At 42.6% G+C, this 21,383-nt stretch overlaps 1 protein-coding gene across 2 annotated transcripts in view; it reads right to left on the bottom strand.

The window, feature by feature from the left end:
• AIG1 (androgen induced 1) overlaps positions 1-21,383 on the bottom strand; it is a 294,614-nt gene that overhangs the window by 20,999 nt on the left and 252,232 nt on the right. Inside the window, exon 4 of one of the 2 annotated variants that reach the window (XM_068279509.1) lies at positions 8,576-8,691. In XM_068279509.1, the coding sequence (XP_068135610.1) occupies positions 8,576-8,691 (116 nt within the window). Of the gene's footprint in view, positions 1-8,575; positions 8,692-21,383 lie in introns of those variants that run through there. The other variant, XR_011031186.1, reaches the window with a different exon arrangement.

Genomic DNA, 21,383 nt, shown 5'->3' on the forward strand with positions numbered 1-21,383 from the left:
GGGTGTCGGAGACTAGCTCTTTTTCAAACTATAAGCTAGAGAGCGCCATGGCAGAACCTTGGCACCTTAGAGGCCTTCTTCATTCCCCTTGGTCAACTTTACCAACCAGAATCAAGCATAGCCAACTACTACGTGACACAATCACTGCAGGGAAAGAAATCCACAAGCTCTTTGGTCTCCCCTGGTCAGTCTCGAAATATATGCCTCTGTGGGGACATCCGGGTTTTACACCAGGTATGATGCATGAAACCTATAGTATCTGGGAGACAAGGGCCTAGTGAAGCTGGAAACTTTTCTAAATCTCGAAGAGCATAAGTGGTACACTTTCAGAGAACTACAATGCGAACATCAGCTCCCAAGTCATCACCATTTTATGTATGCACAGGTTAGGTCATACACTAAATCACACCTACACAATGTGTCCCATATAGCTAAACGTACGCCTTTTGATTCATTTCTTAAACCAGGAGGCACTAAATTATCCCTCTCAGAGCTTCAAGAAGCATTAGCACAACTAAAGACAGAGACCAGAATAGAACAGAATTTTAAAAGCTGGGTGTCCAATATGGAAGATGAGCAAATTGCATCCAAGATAGTAGAGGGTAATAATACGATCAGACATCAAACATTATGACCAGTGAAAAATGGAGAGAATCACACTTATTATTCATGTTTAGGGCCAAATATGCTTTTGATATTAAGTATGCCAAACCCCCGGCTCATTATAAAAATCAGTGCCCCAAGTGTTCTGAAAAAAATGCTGGACTATTCCACTGCGTATGGACTTGCCCCACAATCCAGCTTTTCTGGATGGAGGTCGACTCTCTCTTGAAAATTATTTGCAAAAAATCAATACCACAACAACCAACACTTTTATTATTCAACTATGTTAATGTGTCCCAACAAGGACTTCCTAGAACCTCAGTACCGGACATTGCGCATTTAATCATACTGGCAGCAAGAAAGTCCATATTCAACTGATGGATTTATGCAACTCCCCCCTCCTTACAGGACGTTCACAACGAACTTTCTTACCTAATGAAACTGGAGAGGCTGGACGCCATCTTAAATATATCTAAAGGCACAAAGCGCTTTTTCAAGATGTGGAAGCCATACATACTGCACATCGTCCCTTCGAAAGACATCAATAACTTTATGGAACCTTTCAAGTACTCAGAATGGTATGCCTACAATCAACTATTGGGAACACTTGGGGCCCTGGAAATCACCTCTAATCTTACTCAGACCTGAATCCAAAACCTCATCAAAACTATGTCTTATCCTTGCAAGAAAGAAAGCCTGAGATATCTAAGGTCAATGTAGCACTTCAATATTTATGCCCTGGGACCTGGGGGAGAGCAAAGAGAGGGGGAAGGGAAAGGGGGGGGGGAGTTTAGACCCCTATGGGTAGTTATCTAAGGGAGGAAGGATGGTGAATGTATAAAGCAAGGACAATCTATAGCATAACCCTTGAAATATGTGCTCTCAACTGCCAGAGAAGGCCTATAGGCCCTCAATTACTCAGGATTTAGTTGATCCTAGATCTGTTAAGCTCCTAGGAGCTCCATCTCCTTTTCCTTCTAGAAAGGATGTGCTTCCACTGCACAGTTAAACTCAGGGCATACATTTAGCTATGACCCAAGCTTTGCGTTTATCCTAAATGTCCTCATGAATCTCGCTTTGTATATTCATTTTGTACCAGGCTTTGTCATATCAGATGTATCATTTTATATTTACCTCCTGTTATATATTAAAAACTCAATAACACTTTTTTCAAAAAAAAAACACTACTACAGCCAAATAGATCAGCAGTGCTTCCAGGGAATTGGTATTGTTTAAAGGGACTCCAAGCTCAAAATAAAAACGAAAGCGGTACTCAGCTGGGGCTTTCTGCAGCCCAGTGTAGGTCAGGAGGTCCCACGGCGTCCATCTGGCTCTTCTCCCAGGGCCTGGCCAGAAATAGCTCCCCGGCGGCTCCCGGCGACACTGGGCCAGAATGTCGGGCTCCTTCTTCCTGAAACATCACGTCTGTCGTCACCACGCAGGCCGCCTCGCATCATCACGGTGGCCGGTGTGACAGTACTGTGCATGCGCGATTTAATCGCGCATGCACAGTACTGACAAAGACAAAGATTGTTCACCATCATGGTTTAGGGGAAGGATACAGAAAGTCTTCTCAGAAATTTCAGCTGTCTGTTTCCACAGTTAGGAACATATTGAGGAAATGGAAGACCAAGAAAAATCTCTGATAAACACAAGTGATGAATGGTGAGAACAGTCAGAGTCAATCCACAGACCAGCACCAAAGTCCAACAAAATCATCTTGCTGTAGATGGAGTCACCGTGCATCGTTCAACCATTCGGCGCACTTTACACAAGGAGATGCTGTATGCAAGAGTGATGCAGAGGAAGCCTTTTCTCCGCCCACAGTACAAACAGAGCCGCTTGAGGTATGCTAAAGCACATCTGGACAAGCCAGCTTCATTTTGGAATAAGGGGCTGTGGACTGCTGAAATGAAAATTGAGTTATTTGGGCATAACAAGGGGTGTTATGCATGGAGGAAAAAAACACAGCATTTCAAATAAAACACCTGCTACCTACAGTAAAATATGGTGGTGGATCCATCATGCTGTGGGGCTGTGTGGCCAGTGCAGTGACTGGGAATCTTGTCAAAGTTGAGTGGATTCCACTCAGTATCAGCAGATTCTGGATACCAATGTCCAGGAATCAGTGACAAAGCTGAAGCTGCGCCGGGGCTGGATCTTTCAACAAGACAACAACCCTAAACACTGCTCAAAATCCACTAAGGCTTTCATGTTCTGGAATGGCCATCTCAGTCCTTCGACCTGAATATAATTGAAAATCTGTGGTGTGAGTTAGAGAGCTGTACATGCTCGGAAGCCATGAAACCTGAATGAACTAGAGATGTTTTGTAAAGAGGAATGATCCAAAATACCTTCAACCAGAATCCAGACTCTCATTGGAACCTACAGGAAGCATTTTCAAAAGGAAGATCTACTAATTATTGATTTCATTTATTTTTTGTTGTACCCAAATTTATGCACCTGCCTAATTTAGTTTAAAAAATTATTGCACACTTTCTGTAAATCCAATAAACTACATTTCACTTCTCAAATATCTATATGATATATTTAACTAACATTTTTTTATTGTAATAACCAACGATTTATACAGGAAAATCATGACGATTAACAAATTTGCCGATTTTGTGATAATTCAGCTTTACGTGGGCAAATGTGGTTACCCACAATGCATCACTACGTAATATGCAAATTATCTATTTATGCCTCTGTAGCCAGGCACACATCAAAAACCGCCGGTGAATATCAAGTTCATAGCTTACACATTTTACAGAGCCACATCAACCCAATATGCAGACAGCCTGTTTCGGACTTTTGTTCCTCCTCAGTGCTTGGCTTGGACCAGTACTACAGAATACCCAGAGTACCCCAAGCTGCTTGGGTATTCTGTCATACTTGTATGCAAGGTCAATGCTCATGTAACTTTTTTGCTTTAAACCACTATGCTACAATTTTTATTGTTGGATTTCGAATTTTTTTTCTTGTTATATTCATGTATGCATGGTTTATTATATATGGAACCCAAGTTGGGTATTCGTGTTTGTATGATATTTTCTCAAAACCTGCCTTTTGAGCCTAATAAAAGTCTTTTGAAACTAAAAAGCAGAATATAATTTTGGTCCCCATTCATATAAAATATAAAACATTTGAAAGGGACAAGATATGAATTCTACTAAGAGAACTGTTTGAAATGTTGAGTTTGAAGTTACATTGTAGATACCGGTGTAATATTTAAAAGAGTGCATTACAATGAAAAGAACCAGAGGCTTTCTACTCAGTTTTCTCCGGTGATCACTATGATTGGCTTACAGTGATGACAGAGTCACTCCAGGAGGGGATATTGAAATCTACGCCCTACCAGAGATAAGAGGCTTCAAACAGGGCATAGATTTCAATTGGATAATTTAAGATGGTAGGAAAATAAATGACAGATTGTGCAAGGTCTCAATGCAGTGTACACAAATGAACTTTATTTACCTTTGCATATAGCTACCAAATAGTAAAACTGCAGCTTTACAAAAATGTGTGAGTGGAAAATCAGAGCTCAGCAGAGCAGGATGATCCATTAAGCAACCTAGGCAGGTGCCTGGGGCCTAGTGGGTGTCAAGGGGTCCATCTGCCACCTTCTCTGTCCTCTCTCCACTTCAGCTTACCAAAAGGGGGTCCCAAATCTACAACCTTGCCTAGGGCCCCATTCATCTTCATCCATCTTTGCCGCTCAGAGCCACTATACTGGTTAATTAAAAACAACGTAGATTTCAATTAGCTGCTACTGGAAGATGTTAAATGAACACAGTATTTGCATCTGAAATAGCCCATTGCAACCTATTTACCTTTAGATGCTTCAATGTGATTATTTTCCTCATTAAAGAGTACATAGATACAGTATATATGTGTGTGTGTGTGTGTGTGTGTGTGTGTGTGTGTGTGTGTGTGTGTGTGTGTGTGTGTGTGTGTGTGTGTGTGTGTGTGTGTGTGTGTGTGTGTGTGTGTGTGTGTGTGTGTGTGTGTGTATTTTATACATACAGTATAACTCCCACAATCCTGGACAACAACGGGGATTGGCTGCTGATGCTGGATAAGTATAGTTTCTGATTGCTTGCGGGTCAATGTTAAAACAGGCATAGCTAAATAACAGAACTATACCCCGCACTGTATGCTTACCATAAACGCTGTATTAATGTTGAAATACATTAATTGAAAACAAATTAAGACAATTTAAGGGCAGACTTAATTTAATGTAACAGGTTTATTACTTAATAAAGAGGTGTAAAAGTAGATTTATGCAGTAGATTTATGCACTCTGCAAGACCAGAATTGGTTTTCCTTGCTTGTGAATTCTGGTTAACTGAGCTAATTACAGGTGACTTGGACTTCTAAGTCTATATGAATTTCATAAACTTTTTAGCGGCTTTTGTAAAAGTCCAATACATGCACTAATATATTTTCTAAGATTAGTTACAAATCTTGTTTTAGTGTGTATAGAAGCTAGTTAATTAACTGATTTTAAGGCACATGGTCAGAACATGAGACACTGGCCACTGCCATACACTGGTATTATTACAGGCTGCAATCTTCTCAGAAGCACTCAGGCTTTGCCTTCCCCCTTACAGTCTGAACAGCGGGGTGATGCAATACAAACTGCAGCACCAACCACACCCACAGAGCCTGAAACTGACTGTCTGTACTCAGTGAATTAAGTAGGATTTGTAGCCACAAATATATCCAAAGAGTCTAAATGCTTATGTCTGTCTTGTAATGGTTCACCTGCAATGAGCTGCAATGAACTATATTGCAGATGTAATTCATTGTAGTAATGTGCAATGAACTATATCTGTAATATTAATGCAAAATAGATGAGCTTTCTCATAAGTATCACCAGGGCTGAGTTTTACTGTATAAGATGGAAAATTATATATTTTTTAAATAGGCCACTAAGAGGCGTTCCTCTTACATGGTCCAGCTCTCATATCTCTCTTGTGCTCTCTCTTTCATTATATATGTTTATATAAACACATGCCCATACACAGCGCACACATACATAAATATAGACATGCAGACAACAAGTACAGTTATATAATTATAGCATATGCATATGAAATATTTAATACAGCGGTACCTTTGATGAACAGTTGAATTATTTATTGTCCATTATGCAGATATTTCCATATGTGTTGGTAAGTGTTGTATAATTTTTCTTTGTGGTATTTTGCAGCATACGTAATGGTCACATTGTGTTGTTTGGCAGAACGACATTAGTGGTAGTGGCAGAATATTTTCTTAATGGAGACATGGCTACGGATTTTAGTAGCATTGAAAGTTTCCAGTACTGGGATCTTGATATCCACTAATGGATTTTAAGAACATGTTTTTCAGCATTGGCAGACCAGGGCTTTGGAATAAGTTACACGTACTGTAAAATTATTTTTCCAGGCCCCTAATGGTGACAACATGTAATAGTTGTAATATTTTATAAGCAGAAAACTGAACAAGAACAATCACTTACTTTTATAAGGGATATTTGTTTTGGGTTGATAAAGCAACAATAAAGGCAGTATTTCAGAGTGACATTTAATTGTAACCCTGGTAACAGAAATGGGACAACAGAGCTTTCAATGCAGTCAGATCTACCATTTTTGTAATTGTCCTAAAACAACTCTGTTCAAGTCCTGTTTTACAGAGTCTTACTGCTGCTTGTATGGTGTTTAAATGAGAATGGCCACAGAAACTCCCGCAAGCTTTATATGATAACTCATTTGATCACATTTTACGAAATCAAATAATGAAAATGTATGATTTTGCCTCCACTTCCCCTTCCTGAAATCCCTGATTTAAGTGGACTGACACTGCAAGACTTAAAGGGGCACTATGGCGAAAAATTGTGAATTTAAAATATGTGCAAACATAGACAAATAAGAAGTATGTTTTTTTCCAGAGTAAAATGAGCCATAAATCACTTTTCTCCTATGTTGATGTCACTTACAGTAGGTAGTAGAAATCTGACAGGAGCGACAGGTTTTGGACTAGTCCATCTCTTCATAGGGGATCCTAGAAAGTGGTCCTGAGACATAAATTTAAAAAAATATGTATACATACCTGGGGCTTTCTCCAGCCCCCTCCAGGCTGACCGCTCCCTTCACCATCCTCCTCCGCCTGGACCGTACACAATTTGGTCCTGAAAGACCTCCACTTTGCAAACGCAGTCCGGCCACATGCACTCCCATCTCCAGGAGCCTTTTGCACAGTAGTACAGCACAGGCGCAGGACGCTCCCGGCGATGATCGCTCCGATCAGCCTGGAGGGGGCTGGAGGAAGCACCAGGTATGTATATATATTTTTTTTTTAAATCCCCCCATCTCAGGTGAACTTTATAGGACACCCAAGGCAAAAATAAACTAATGAAATAAACAATTGTATTTATCTTCCTTCTCATAAATTTCATAAATATGTTTAATACTTTATCCCTAACTAAACCGCCGCATCCCCACCGCAGTACGCTATCTAAATCCCCCCAAATTCCCCGGGGGGCAATCCGGGCAGTGCTTTCGTGTGAGACAGGGATATGAGCTGCAGCCCTGCCTCACAAGAGTCTGTCAGCGGCGGATCTCCGCCTCTCCCCCCCTCTCAGTCTTCCTTCGCTGAGAGGGGCGGGGGAGAGGTGGAGATCCGCCGCTGACAGATGCGTGTGAGGCAGGGCTGCAGCTCATAGCCCTGCTCCAGACGGAAGCGCTTAGGGCAGCAAAATCCACGACCAAGAAAGTCGTGGATTTTGCAGGGTAGAGGTAGGGGGTAGTTTGGGGGGATTTAGATAGCGTACTGCGGCGGGGATGCGGCGGTTTAGTTAGGGATAAAGTATTAAACATATTTATTAAATAAAAAAATGTTTTTTTAGAGCCTTCAGAGTCTCTTTAACTGTTTTATTGTTTTTGCTCAATGGCACATTCACTGAAGTATGCCAGAGCTAAAATCTATGAACTATTGACTATTTTTATCTCTTTCCTCCTCTCAGAAGCCATTTTTTGCTAGGAAAGTGTTTTATAGTTGGAATTTATTATCAGTGAGGGTCACACTGTAGTCACTTCCTGTCTGAGTCAGCCACTTACATATCTGATATTTAACTCTTTCAGGCAGAGAAAGAAAAAAAGGAACACAGCATAGTTATTTGTGTGCTAGGCACTGTACATACCCATGTCTATCTCATCATGTCACATGTCACCTCGGGTATCTTGTAAGGATAAGAGCTGGGTTTCTTGGTATCACAATAACCAAACCAACAGATATACTCTAAATGTTACTTGGAAGTCTTTTTTATAAAACCAGAAATAAAGAGTTGTAATTTTTTTTGGTCTTCTCTTCAGAGATAGATTATGAGTATGAGGTCACAAAGCAATTAGTTGGTTCTGGTATTCAGTTTATGGCACATTTGGTGTATTTGAAAACTCAGTTTTCATGATTTTTGTGATATGGGTATGGTAAATCTGTCTTTCATTTACATCTGTGAAGCTCAGACTGTAATCTGTTTGAAATAAATCCTTATCTTTACAAGCATCTGATTACTTTTGCAGACACTTTAGTGTCTGTCTTAACTAATAGAAAGATTTAAAAAGAAATTGGTTTGAAGTAGCATGATTTGTGTACATGTGTGTTTGAGTCCTACAGGGGACCCCAGCTCCATTGTGCCTTCACTTTCCTCTCAGGAGGGAGCTCTCGCCTCTCACATCACTCAGAAGAAACCAGTGCAGATCTAGAGGAGGTGAGAGCTACAAACTACAGTTTCTCTTTTTGTGCTTAGTTATATAATATTTGCAAATCATATTGAAAACGCTTAACACACATTAACTTGTTTAAAAGGTGTTCTATTCACAGATGCATATTTGAATCTTTTGATCAAAGAGAGAGACAATTACTACTTATAGGACCAAGGGGAAGGTTGCAAACTATTTAACAACACGCTTTTAAATGTAAGTCTTACCATAATATATAGGAAACGGTAAAGCAGCTGATTATTGTAAGGCCACACTTCCTGCTGGGGTACTGATGATGAGCAGTCCTCATCTCGGTTAATATGAAAGGCAGTACAGTTGTATGCTAAAAAAGGAAATTATCAGTTTAGTTACAATAAACACCTCTACTGCAGCAAAAAGTACAAAATTGCTTCTATCGTTTTAATATTTTTTATTAAAAGTGAACACCAAAGTTTTTTTCTGCGCTTGAAAGAGGCCTCGTTTACACTAGGGACATTGCTGTACACTTTTCGCAGTGCATTGTGCTGTGCGCTTTGCTAGGTACAGCTTTTTCCATTGATTCTAATCTATGCACTGCAATAGTGTCCATTTGAGAAACGTAGTGTTGCATGCTTCTATGCGTTGCTCTGTGGAGCGCACAGTAATGCAAGTGAATGATTGGGCTTTTTTATAGCGCATAGCAATGTGCTTTGGAGATGCGTTTACCCTTAAGCAAAACACATGCTGAACAAAAATGCTCAAAACGTTCAAACATGTTAAAGCGCGTGTAAAAGCATGGGTCCACTTAAAAAAAGTGCACCACAACACACTGAAATGCGTTATGAAACAGGCATCAACGCATGCGTTTTTCATCATGCGTTTAAATACTTTTCTGAACCCACTCAATATGAACTAGGCCTTAAAGGTTGGAACCTCTGTCATGTTTTTAGTGCTTCTTGTGGAGAGAATCGCCACGCTTCTTTTTAGCAGCAACATGACAGGATTTGAAAAACTGTCTTCACAGGGACACAGAGTACGGTGTATTTAGCTTTCAGGGAAAACAAAGGGATGATATGCATATGCAGCAGTTATGCACTGTAGGAGACCTCATATGCTCATTCTAACCTGAGTAATTGCAAATACCTTCTGTTTTAAATAGGCAAATTCCTGTTTTGCATAGCATTTTAGTAAGAGGACTTTTAAGACCTTTATAGCCCCTTACACACTCCTAGGAGTTCTGGTTCACCATGAGCTTGCTGGGCAATCTGTACCTCAGAGTAACTACAATTCTATTTTTCCCACTCAGTTAAAAAAAATTTTTTGTTATTGCTGCCTGTGTACCTCTAAAAGTGGCCACATACCATATATGTTTTTTACAATCTTCTCGATTTTTCAGATTGATTGTAACGTTTGAAATATTTGACCAATGAATCCAATGCACACAGGTGTTTTAATTTTTCCTAATTATGAACAAAGATTGTTCAAAAGTCCGATAACATTGCTTGAGTTTATAAATCAATTGACAATCTATCCTACACTAAATCAGAATTTTCCACCACTCCCGGTCGACTTCAGGTACTTTAATCACATTTTTCACTTTATATTTTTCTGAGAAACCAATTGTTGATTTAACATTTTATTGTAGCGTGTGCAGCCACAATGATTCAACCAAATCAATCACCTTTTCCAACATTTTGATAAATATCTGATTAGATGAAATCAAGAAAATGTACTGTTTTTTAGATCCTTTTTTTAAGATTTACGTAATAATCGGTCATATGTGTATGGCCTATTGGTAACATTTTTAAATAATTCGAAGTGGAAAAAAGAATTGGATTTTTCCAAACACCCCCTTTCCCCCCCAGGAAAACAAACAAACAAATTGAATCGTGTATGGCCACCATTAGAGGGACCATATTAAGTTCTTGTGCTGTCGATCCAACAAGAGTAAGCACAATTTTACAGCTTTAAATACAAATAAAAATGATAACTAAGGGCTGGTTTAGAGGGGCGTCTGAACTAGCATCCTGCAGCCACCCAGCATCTCGGTCAAATGCTTTTTCCATAAGTGTGCAGAAAAGCATTTGGCTACCTTTGGTGGAGCTGCCTGTCATTTGCTCCATACGTTGCGTTTTGGACCCCCCATGGGGACAACAAAGAGCAGCAGTTGCCACTCCTGGATGCTGCAGGTTGTGTCAAGAAAAAAAGGAACCAACGGGAAAAATCAGAATCAGAAGGCAACTTTTGCAGAAATGACAGGAAGCAATGGTACCAAGTGCTGTTCACTGATTTGAATGGGTAGCGCTTAAACGATGGGCGCCGCGCCCATCACTTACCACTGCCCAGACAACCATGTGAACCAGCCCTAAATTTATAGGACATTGGAGGAAGATCTTACTGCTCACTATGCCCCTTGCTACTTGCACTTCCGTATCTTTTCTGTCTCCTTCTCTGTACTGCAGAGCCCTAACAGTTTTGCCGCATATTTAGAACGCTGATCAAATATTTTCTTTAGCATACCAGGAAGTGTCCTGTAGGCACCACCCATTTATTGGCAGCTGACAGATGAGTGTGAAGTCTGTTGCCAACACTCTTCGATCCCTTCGGATGGTTGAATCTGGCTGCCATCTATTAGTGTATGGCCACATTAATACACAGTCACGAACCAGAGCCTCTACATGCAGACAACATGTCTGACTCATGAACATACAAATAGAGAACCATTATATACAAAACATTGTTTTAAAGTATTGACACCTTTAAATATTTTTAAAGCATAATATACATTATTCTGTTTTGTTTTGACATATATATTTAAAGCATACCTTGAGGACAAAATATGTTATATTTAGGTATTTATGGCAGAGCTGCCTGGTGCCTGCTGCTGGTGCTCGGGTCCTTTTTCCTCTATATGGCCTCACTCCCATCACTTTACGAGTGCGGCTGCACTGCACCTGCCTGAGTATGGTCGCCGCATGCGCAGTACCATGAAATTGTGTATGCATGAAGTAAATAACTGTGTATGAGTGGCTTCATGCTACTGGGCCTGTGCGGACCACACTCGTGCAGGCCCAGTACACAGATGGAAGGGCAGCCAAGAGAATACATTCCACAAACTCTTGTTGAATATGTTTAGAGAGTTCCACCGCTGGAAAGATGGTCACCATGGGATTCCAGGAAGCCTCTGCACTATATAACAGCATCCCTCTACTGAGAAAATTATCACATTTTGACTTTTTGGCTCACTTCAGCTCGCTTCTTTAAAGCTCTACAGAATGTGAAGGATCTTATATTTAAGGCAGCAGATATCAAGGTCCTGATGCGCTAAGTTACCACCTTATTTATAGTACAGTACTTTTCAGTATGTAAGCATTGAAGTGAAACTGTATTACACTGATGAAGAAAGAAAATGTTAAGGAGAGACAGCGGATAATAAAATGTTTAGAGGAGCAAATGTATGAAGTTCACCGCATACTTGCATCAGTGCTGAACGAAGTTTATGTTCAATGACTGCGCACTATATGTCCAGGCTGGATTGTGTGGTCAGTTATCCAATGATAATATACAGATGAGCAAACCTTCTGCTCCCTCTGGCTCCAGCTGCTAGTATGTCTACAGGGAGAAGAGCTGAAAGATGAATATGGATAAAGGAAAGAGGCTTTAGTATGTCTGGTTACTGCCAAAAGGCTTCTGTCCTGAGGATAAGAGGTATGAAGTGCCAATATGCCCCTTGCCAACTGACAACTACAGCTTTGCTGCATGTGATTCCAAACGAATAACATGGCTGTGAGGAACTAGCTGAAATAACAGTAACAATCAGGGAGATGAGGTATAAGGCCATGTTCCTAGTGCATGAATCCTGTCTAATACATCTCACCTTGGCTTGTAGGCACAAAACATGAGCTGTTCACCTTGTGCCTCATGCTACAAATGTTTTTAGTGCCTTTACTGTCTGCTTGCCTATTAGGTATTTGTTGCAGTTGTGTTATATCTTGATTTACTAACATTAAACACATATGAGATACATTTTGCTATAATCTTGCACACCATTTTGTACATAAATATTGCATATGTGCTAAGCTGCACTAAAATGATCTAATTTAGTATTACCATATAGAAGACAGCTTTTCAGCTGCTAGCAGTGTTTCTCATGAGAAACTAAAGGTCCGTACTTACTTACAAGAAATATAGGATGATGTCCAAAGAGATATCTTGCTGCCCAGTCATTTTTATGAACAACTGTTCAAAATTAGCAATTGTCTTGGAAATGTTTAACCTCTTGCCTATACGTAATACAGGTTCAGTACAATGACAGATCTGATATGCTCACAGTGTGTAAGCGCAGTATAACAACAGATCTGATATGCACAAAGTGTGTAAGCGCAGTCGCCACTAGGGGAACAGTGAGGAAGAGGAGAGGACTCTGATCGCCGCAGGCTCTGATGGATTAGGTGAACCCTGCTGCCGTTGCTTTCATTTATTCAGGGGAAGTGGAGGTGGACACAAGGGGGGAGTGGAGGAGACATGGAGACAATACAGGAAGTCCCTGCCATTGCAGCGGGCATTCGTAATTTGGGTACTCGCTGTATTTCGCATATAAGGTGCAGTGACTTTTGCTTCCCATTCTAAGGGAGAAAAAGGGTGTCTTGTATGCTGATATATATGGTACACTTTGTACTAAAATGAAATGACCTACAGCCTAAACATGGTAGTTGCTCACTGTAGATTTATTTTAGCAGAATCAGCTAGTTAACTACAGAGTTAAAGCTTATACTTCAAATACTGGTGGTGACATACTAGTATTAAAAATGGAAATAAAATCGATAATGCAAGTATGTTGCTTTAATAACCAATACCCATTTTAAGACGTTAAGCAAATCTAAGTACAGTACAATAACACTTTAACAACATAAGCCACTCTGATGATGTCCCTTAATATTTTATGGATATCTTTGATTATTGCACACAAGGTGTAAACTGAATATGCCTTCCAAAAATTACCAACGAGAGGTAGTATTCCAACATTCCTACTGTGAAGGACTAGAGATGGCCAGAACTGTTTGCCGAATTCGAATTTGTGTTCAAATGTTTTACATTAACATTACCGACTTTGTTTTTTCAAAAATAAAAACTGATTTGTTAAAAAAAAAAAACATTACCGACTTTGGCCTCTTGCACACTGCAAGTGATTCCGATTCAGATTCCGCTTTTTAATCAGTTTTTACATCCGATTCAGATTCCGGTTTGCAGTTTGCTCCCTGCACACTGCATTTGGAATCTGAATCGGATGTAAAAACTGATTAAAAAGCGGAATCTGAATCGGAATCACTTGCAGTGTGCAAGAGGCCTTTAGCAGTTAATAGAAAAGCCCCTGTACATGCTAGAAACACCACATTTGGTATGTTAAGGCTCATACACACATCAGACTATAGTCTTTGGAAAATGAAAGATCACAGACCAATCTTACCACCCTTCATGTAGTATGAGAGCCATACTCTACACAGTCTATTCTATGGAGCTGAACTCCCCATCAGAAAAAAATCTTTGCAAGATGCTGTACACACAGATGCTGTACAGACACAAAAGATCAGTATCTGCAAAAGATCTCTTCCTGCCAAAGATCCGTTCCTGCAAATTGCATGCATAGTCTATGAGATCTGCAGATCATCATACACACCTTGTTTAACTGACATTCATCTGCAAATCAGACAATCATCTGCAGATCTGAAAATCCATCCTGGTGGATCTGATCTGCAGATGAATGTCTGTTGAACAAGGTGTGTATGATGATCTGCAGATCTCATAGACTATGAATGCATTTTGCAGGAACGGATCTTCTGCAGGAACAGATGTTTTGCAGATACTGATCTTTTGTGTCTGTACAGCATCTGTGTGTGCAGCATCTTGCAAAGATTTCTGTCTGATGGGGAGTTCAGCTCCATAGAATAGACTGTGTAGGTATGAGTCTCATACTACATGGAAGGGGGTAAAATTGGTCTGTGATCTTTCATTTTCCAAAGACTATGGTCTGATGTGTGTATGAGCCTTTAGGGAGGACAGTGGGAACAAGACGGAAACATTTTTTTCAAAAAGACTTTAACGTTTTTGAGAAAATCGATTTTAAAGTTCTTGGGCTGAGTGTGGGAAATGTTTTAATGGCTGTTTTAATGTTTTAATTTAGCGGTTAAAGGGAACCTTAACTGGGGAGGAAAAATTAATTCACTTACCTGGGGGCTTTCCCAAGCCTCCTGCAGCCGTCCGGTGCCCGCGCCGGTCCTGCCGGTCCTTCGGTGCCCTCTGGTCTCCCTCCGCCGCTAAGTTTCGTTTTCGGACGACTGCCAGTCGTCCTCGGGCCTCTTCCGCATTCCTCGTCGTAAACTGCAGTAAAGCGCGTCCGCATGACGCCAAACGTGTCATGTGCATGACGCCAAACGCGTCATGCGGACGCGCTTTACTGCAGTTTACGACGAGGAATGCGGAAGTGGCCAGAGGACGACTGGCAGTCGTCCGAAAACGAAACTTAGCGGCGGAGGGAGACCGGAGGGCACCGAAGGACCGGCGCGGGCACCGGACGGCTGCAGGAGGCTTGGGAAAGCCCCCAGGTAAGTGAATTTATTTTTCCTCGCCAGTTAAGGTTCCCTTTAATAGCAAAGCCCTCAAACATGCTAGAAACACCAAATTTGCATGGTATGTTAAAAAGGACAGTGGGAACAAGAGGAACAATTTTTTTTGGAGAAAATCAATGTTGAAGTTAGAAGAAAAAAGGAGGTAAAAGCAGTAAAATGACAGAAAAAGTATTAACATGTATATAAATGTATTTATATATTTTTTTAATAAAATATATGTTCAGACTGTGGGAAATATATATATATATATATATATATATATATATATATATATAATATATATATATATATATATAGGGAGTGGGTGCACGTATTTTGGAAGGTAATATGATGGTCAGAAAAGTGATTGAAGATGAATGGGGAAATCATCCCATTTAATGCTCATCCATAGAGGCAAATATGCTTTTAATATCAAATACAGAGTGTTACTTCTAGGCTATAACCCACGGTGTCCTAAATGTAAAGTAAGAAATGCTATTTGTATGTGGGCTTGTCCTAAGATTCAGGTCTTCTGGGATAAGGTGATCAGATATGCAAATAAGTTGTCTAAAAAGTTTGACTCAATTGAGATTGCTTCTGCTGTTCAATTTGTTGAACACTGATAATAACCAAGGTGTCCCCTCAGCATTATACCACATTATATTGATAGCAATGGCTGGAGTGGCTGGAGCCTACTACCCCGGATATCTCAGTGTTGCAACAAGAACTTCTGAATGTTTTTAACATGGAAAGGCTGATCACTCTCCAGACCAAGGAACTGAGAACAAAGACCTTCTACATGGAGGAGCTTCATTCTGCAGCAATATACTCCTCAACAAATTAATGCTTTGATGAGCGACTTTACGCTAACTTCTTGGTATTGTTTGGAGGAAATTGGGGGCACCCTGGGAAAGCTCAAGGTCAGGAGAACATTTTGAATGGTTTTCTACTTTTTTTAGTTGCAGTTGAAATTAGTTAAGTGTGGCACAGTGTAATTCGGGGAGGGTCTTGGAGGGAGGTGGGAGGTGGGTAGGGGAGGTTTTATGTACATGAAACTAATATTTTGCTTCTGTTTTTGAATATCAGCCTGTGGTCTTTGATCAAGGTTTTATGTTCTGTGAAAACCAAATAAAAATTGTTTAAAAAAATACTTACCTGTACCAATGTTCCAACACCAATATCCTCAGAAAAGCCCCATGCCAATATCCTCTCATTGAGTTGATTGAAGATCTCTGCTGGCCTGCGCCACACAAGACGCTCCTCACCACATCGCTTAGCTATACTGTATAGCTGAGAGCCCTGTCCTAGGAGGCTACACTGCGGGCTCAGGCTATCCTCCCCGCCCCCCACACCTATCACCCCCACCCATGCTGGCACCTAATGCACCCATGGGTGCACTAGGTGCCAGCATGCATGGGGTGATAGGTGTGGGCAGGTGGGGAGGATAGTGGGAGCTCATGGTGGAGCCTCCAACCGCACAGGACGGAGCTCTCAGTTATACAAAGCTTAGAGGAAAGCATCTTTGAATTTCCCTCCAGGGCTTTCCAATGGTTCCTTAACATATCAATGGGGATCCTCCTGTGGGAACTAGTTCTGGTGGGAACCTTTTTTTAAAGGTACAGGTAAGAATTTATGGTTAATTAAGAACATTAATGGATTTTTTGTGTGGTTATGTTTTTATTTCATTCCACTCTTTGTGGAAATGGGGTACTTTGTACTCCTATACTCATTTCTCCTGGGGTGCGAGCTGGTATCTGGTTGTCCACCTGGTGCCCATGGGGACTCTCAGATGCCACCATGAAATCCCCCCAGGAGTCGTCGGCCCCACCTCCTCCTGGGGCACCGGAAGTGGGTAAGAGGTGGTGGAGGTGAATTGGACAAGGGCTCTGAGGGAGAAGGGGAGGCTTGGCCACCCCTCCCACCCAGAGCCCCCCCCATACCATGGACCATGTGGGCTGGTATAGCTCAGGGTGCGAAGCCCCACGCGGCTGGGGCTCCACATTCTGGCTATTCCAGCCTGCATAGGGAAAAAGGGGATAAAGAGGCTCGGGAGGAGGGGTTATTTTTTTATATACTTCCCACACTCTCAACAAAAGAAAATAAATAAATACATTCATATGCACGTTGATACATTTTCTGTCATTTCACTGCATTTATACTTTGCTACTTTTTTCCTGTAACTTTAACATTGATTTTCTCAAAAACTATAAGGTCTTTTTGAAAAATTTCTAGCACGGGGGCTTTGCTATTAAGCGCTAAAGTCGGCGGCCATTAAAACATTTCCCACACTTAGCCCAAGAACCTTAAAATCAATTTTCTCAAAAACTATAAAACTTTTTGAAAAATGTTTTTTCTTCTTGTTCCCACTGTCCTTAACATACCCTGCAAATGTGGTGTTTCTAGCGTGTACGGGGGCTTTGCTATTAACTGCTCGGAGGCCATTCACCTGCCATATACTGTATTTTTTGCCCTATAAGACACACTTTTTCTCCCACAAAAATGGGGCAAAGAGAGGGAATCCCCAACTTACGAACGCCTGCCGATGCCAACTGCCGACCTGCCGCTATGTCAGGGAATCCCTGTCTGTGTGCCTGCTCTCCGCGCTTGCCTCCTCTCCCCCCCCACACATAAGAGGGCAGAGGGGGAGACATAAGCCACACAGGAGGACACATGGGGGAGACATAAGCCACACAGCAGGACACAGGGGGAGACATAAGCCACACAGAAGGACACATGGGGGAGACATAAGCCACTCAGGAGGACACATGGAGGAGACATAAGCCACACAGGAGGACACAGGGGGAGACATAAGCCACACAGGAGATTGAACAAATGTGTCAGCACACCAGTATTTCCATAGTTCACGCTCTTTTATTGAGCCATGCGTTCCCACCAAAGGAAAAAGCCGACAATTGTTTCGGGGCCACACAGGGTCCCCCTTCTTCAAGGCGCGTGGTTACAAAATGCATACAAGTTCAACAAACATTATGTAGTAACATAATCCCTACTCACCCCACCCACAGTGAAATCAATCAGTGATGTCATCTCCATTTGTTTACATAACAAACATGCCCCAATGTTCTTTCTCCTTTGCAATCTAGGTGCTTATCCAATTGATAATATTATTCAGTGCGCGCAACGCTACTGTACCTATTGTTTAATACCTGTTGGAAGATCCACCGGTCACATCCTGTGTTGAATGTGTGGATAATTGTCCCAGCGATTTGAATGCTGGTGGTAATGGCCAGCCGTTGTATACAGCTGTAATAGGTTCATTCGCCGCTCACAGCGCCGTACAGTGCCGCCCCTCAATTCCTATTGGCAGAGGGGAAAGGGCCAATAAGGGCGATCTCGCTCGTGCCAGGCGTACTTCCGCAAGTCACTTGGCTCCGCCCCTCGCGTCATGCCTGCGAACAGGCGCAGGCCTACGTAGACGCTATGTCCTCCCCCGGGGCAAGACGGAAGGCGAAGCTCCGCCTGCATTCGTCATGCGTGTGTATCTAATCACGCAGCCGCTATGTTATTTGTTGCTATTTGTTCGCAGGCATGACGCGAGGGGCGGAGCCAAGTGACTTGCGGAAGTACGCCTGTCACGTGCGAGATCGCCCTTATTGGCCCTTTCCCCTCTGCCAATAGGAATTGAGGGGCGGCACTGTACGGCGCTGTGAGCGGCGAATGAACCTATTACAGCTGTATACAACGGCTGGCCATTACCACCAGCATTCAAATCGCTGGGACAATTATCCACACATTCAACACAGGATGTGACCGGTGGATCTTCCAACAGGTATTAAACAATAGGTACAGTAGCGTTGCGCGCACTGAATAATATTATCAATTGGATAAGCACCTAGATTGCAAAGGAGAAAGAACATTGGGGCATGTTTGTTATGTAAACAAATGGAGATGACATCACTGATTGATTTCACTGTGGGTGGGGTGAGTAGGGATTATGTTACTACATAATGTTTGTTGAACTTGTATGCATTTTGTAACCACGCGCCTTGAAGAAGGGGGACCCTGTGTGGCCCCGAAACAATTGTCGGCTTTTTCCTTTGGTGGGAACGCATGGCTCAATAAAAGAGCGTGAACTATGGAAATACTGGTGTGCTGACACATTTGTTCAATGTCTTATCTGGAGATACAAATGCCTATATCTCAGTGTCAAGCACCCGATCGATTTGACTGATGGTGTGCCCTTCATAACCCAGTGAACATTATAAGCCACACAGGAGGACACAGCGGGATGCATAGGAGACATGGGCCACACAGGAGGACACATGGGGGAGACATGAGGCACACAGGAGGACACAGGAGCACACATGGGTGAGAAATGTGGCACACAGGAGCACACAGGACACATGGGGAGACATGGGGCACACAGGAGGACACATGGGGAGACATGTGGCACACAGGAGGACACATGGGGAGACATGGGGTACACAGGAGGACACATGGGGAGACATGGGGCACACAGGAGGACACATGGGGAGACATAGGGCACACAGGAGGACACATGGGGAGACATGAGGCACACAGGAGGACACAGGAGCACACATGGGTGAGAAATGTGGCACACAGGAGCACACAGGACACATGGGGAGATGTGGGGCACACAGGAGGACACATGGGGAGACATGAGGCACACAGGAGGACACAGGAGCACACATGGGTGAGAAATGTAGCACACAGGAGCATTCAGGACACATGGAGAGACCTGGGGCACACAGGAGGACACATGGGGAGACATGGGGCACACAGGAGGACACATGGGGAGACATGGGGCACACAGAAGGATACCATTTGGGGGAGAACATGTACAATATGCGCCTAGAACATGGATGCACCAGGTTTAGTATATATATTTTTCCCTGTTCTTTTCTTTAAACCTAGGTGCGTCTTATATTTCAGAGCATCTTATACGGCGGAACATATGGTAAATAGTTGCCTTAAGGACTCTTCTTTTTTTTATATTTATGTCATGAGGGTATATTACTGTTATTGTAGTACGTAAGGGCTTGTAATTATGGACCGGACACAAAAAAACAATAATTAAAATTATAGGGGATGGAATTGGAAAAATAGTGTATTTTTTCATTTTTTCCTTGTTTTTGTTTCCTATAAAATGCATAGAAAATAAAGTAATTACTAAAAAGTATCATCCACAAAAAGCCTACCGTATTTTTAGGTATAATTACTAAAAAGTATCATCCACAAAAAGCCTACCGTATTTTTTGGACTATAAGATGCACCTAGATTTAGAGCAGTGGTTCCCAACCTTTTCCGGCCCGGGGAACACTTTCTGACCATATTTTTCTCCGGGGAACGGCGGGGCACGGGTGTTTGCGCGACCTAGTGGACAGTGCCGTTCGCAGTAGGCTATGGGGGGGGGGGGGGGCTGGGGTGCGGCTGCATAGCTAGCATAGTTGCCCCAGTATAGGGAGTTTAGTTGCCCCAGTATGGTTAGTATGGTTAGTAAAGTTACCCCAGTATAGTGCCCCAGTATAGCTAGTATAGTCCCAGTATGGATAGGTAGTGCCCCTGTATAATGCTCAGTATGGGTAGGTAGTGCTCCAGTATAGCCAGTATAGTGCCCAGTATAGCTAGTATAGTGCCCAGTATAGCTAGTATACTGCCCAGATAGCTAGTATAGTGCCCAAATAGCTAGCATGGTGCCCAGTATAGCTAGCATGGTGCCCAGTATAGCTAGTATAGTGCCCAGTATAGCTAGCATAGTGCCCAGTATAGGTAGGTAGTGCCCCAGTATAGTGCCCAGTATAGCTAGTATAGTTGCCCCCAGTATAGCTAGTTTAGTTGCCTCCAGTGTAGGTAGTTTAGTTGCCCCCAGTATAACTAGTTTTGTTGCCCCCAGTATAGCTAGTTTAGTTGCCCCCAGTATAGCTAATACAGTTCCCCCCAGTATAGATGCCAGGGAGGGGGGAAGCAGCGCTAGAAGGAGGGGCAGTGGAGGCAGCGGTGGGGAGGGGGGAAATATCCCCCTCCTCCCTCACCTGGGACCCCTCCTTCTGCCTCTCTCCCCCTCCATTTAGCGGTGGCAAGTGCGGTGTCGGCGGCGAGGAGAGAGACATGCGCAGAATTACTCACCACTTCCACGTTCCAAGCGCCAGCAGCGTCAGGTCGTCACAGATCTCCGCCTTCAATGCCGCCCACTGTGCTTCCGCTAATCAGGAAGCACAGTGGGCGGCATTGAAGGCGGAGATCTGACGACATGACGCTGCCGGCGCTTGGAACGTGGAAGTGGTGAGTAATTCTCCGCATGCCTCCCCGCCACCTCCCCGCCGCCAAGCCCGCACTTGCCACCGCTAAATGGAGGGGGAGAGAGGCAGAAGGAGGGGTCTCAGGTGAGGGAGGGGGGGGATATTTCCCCCCTTCCCACCGCTGCCTCCACTGCCCCTCCTTCTAGCGCTGCTTCCCCCCTCCTGCGCCCCTA

Source organism: Hyperolius riggenbachi, chromosome 4 (genome assembly GCF_040937935.1).
Source record: "Hyperolius riggenbachi isolate aHypRig1 chromosome 4, aHypRig1.pri, whole genome shotgun sequence".
NCBI lineage: Eukaryota > Metazoa > Chordata > Amphibia > Anura > Hyperoliidae > Hyperolius > Hyperolius riggenbachi.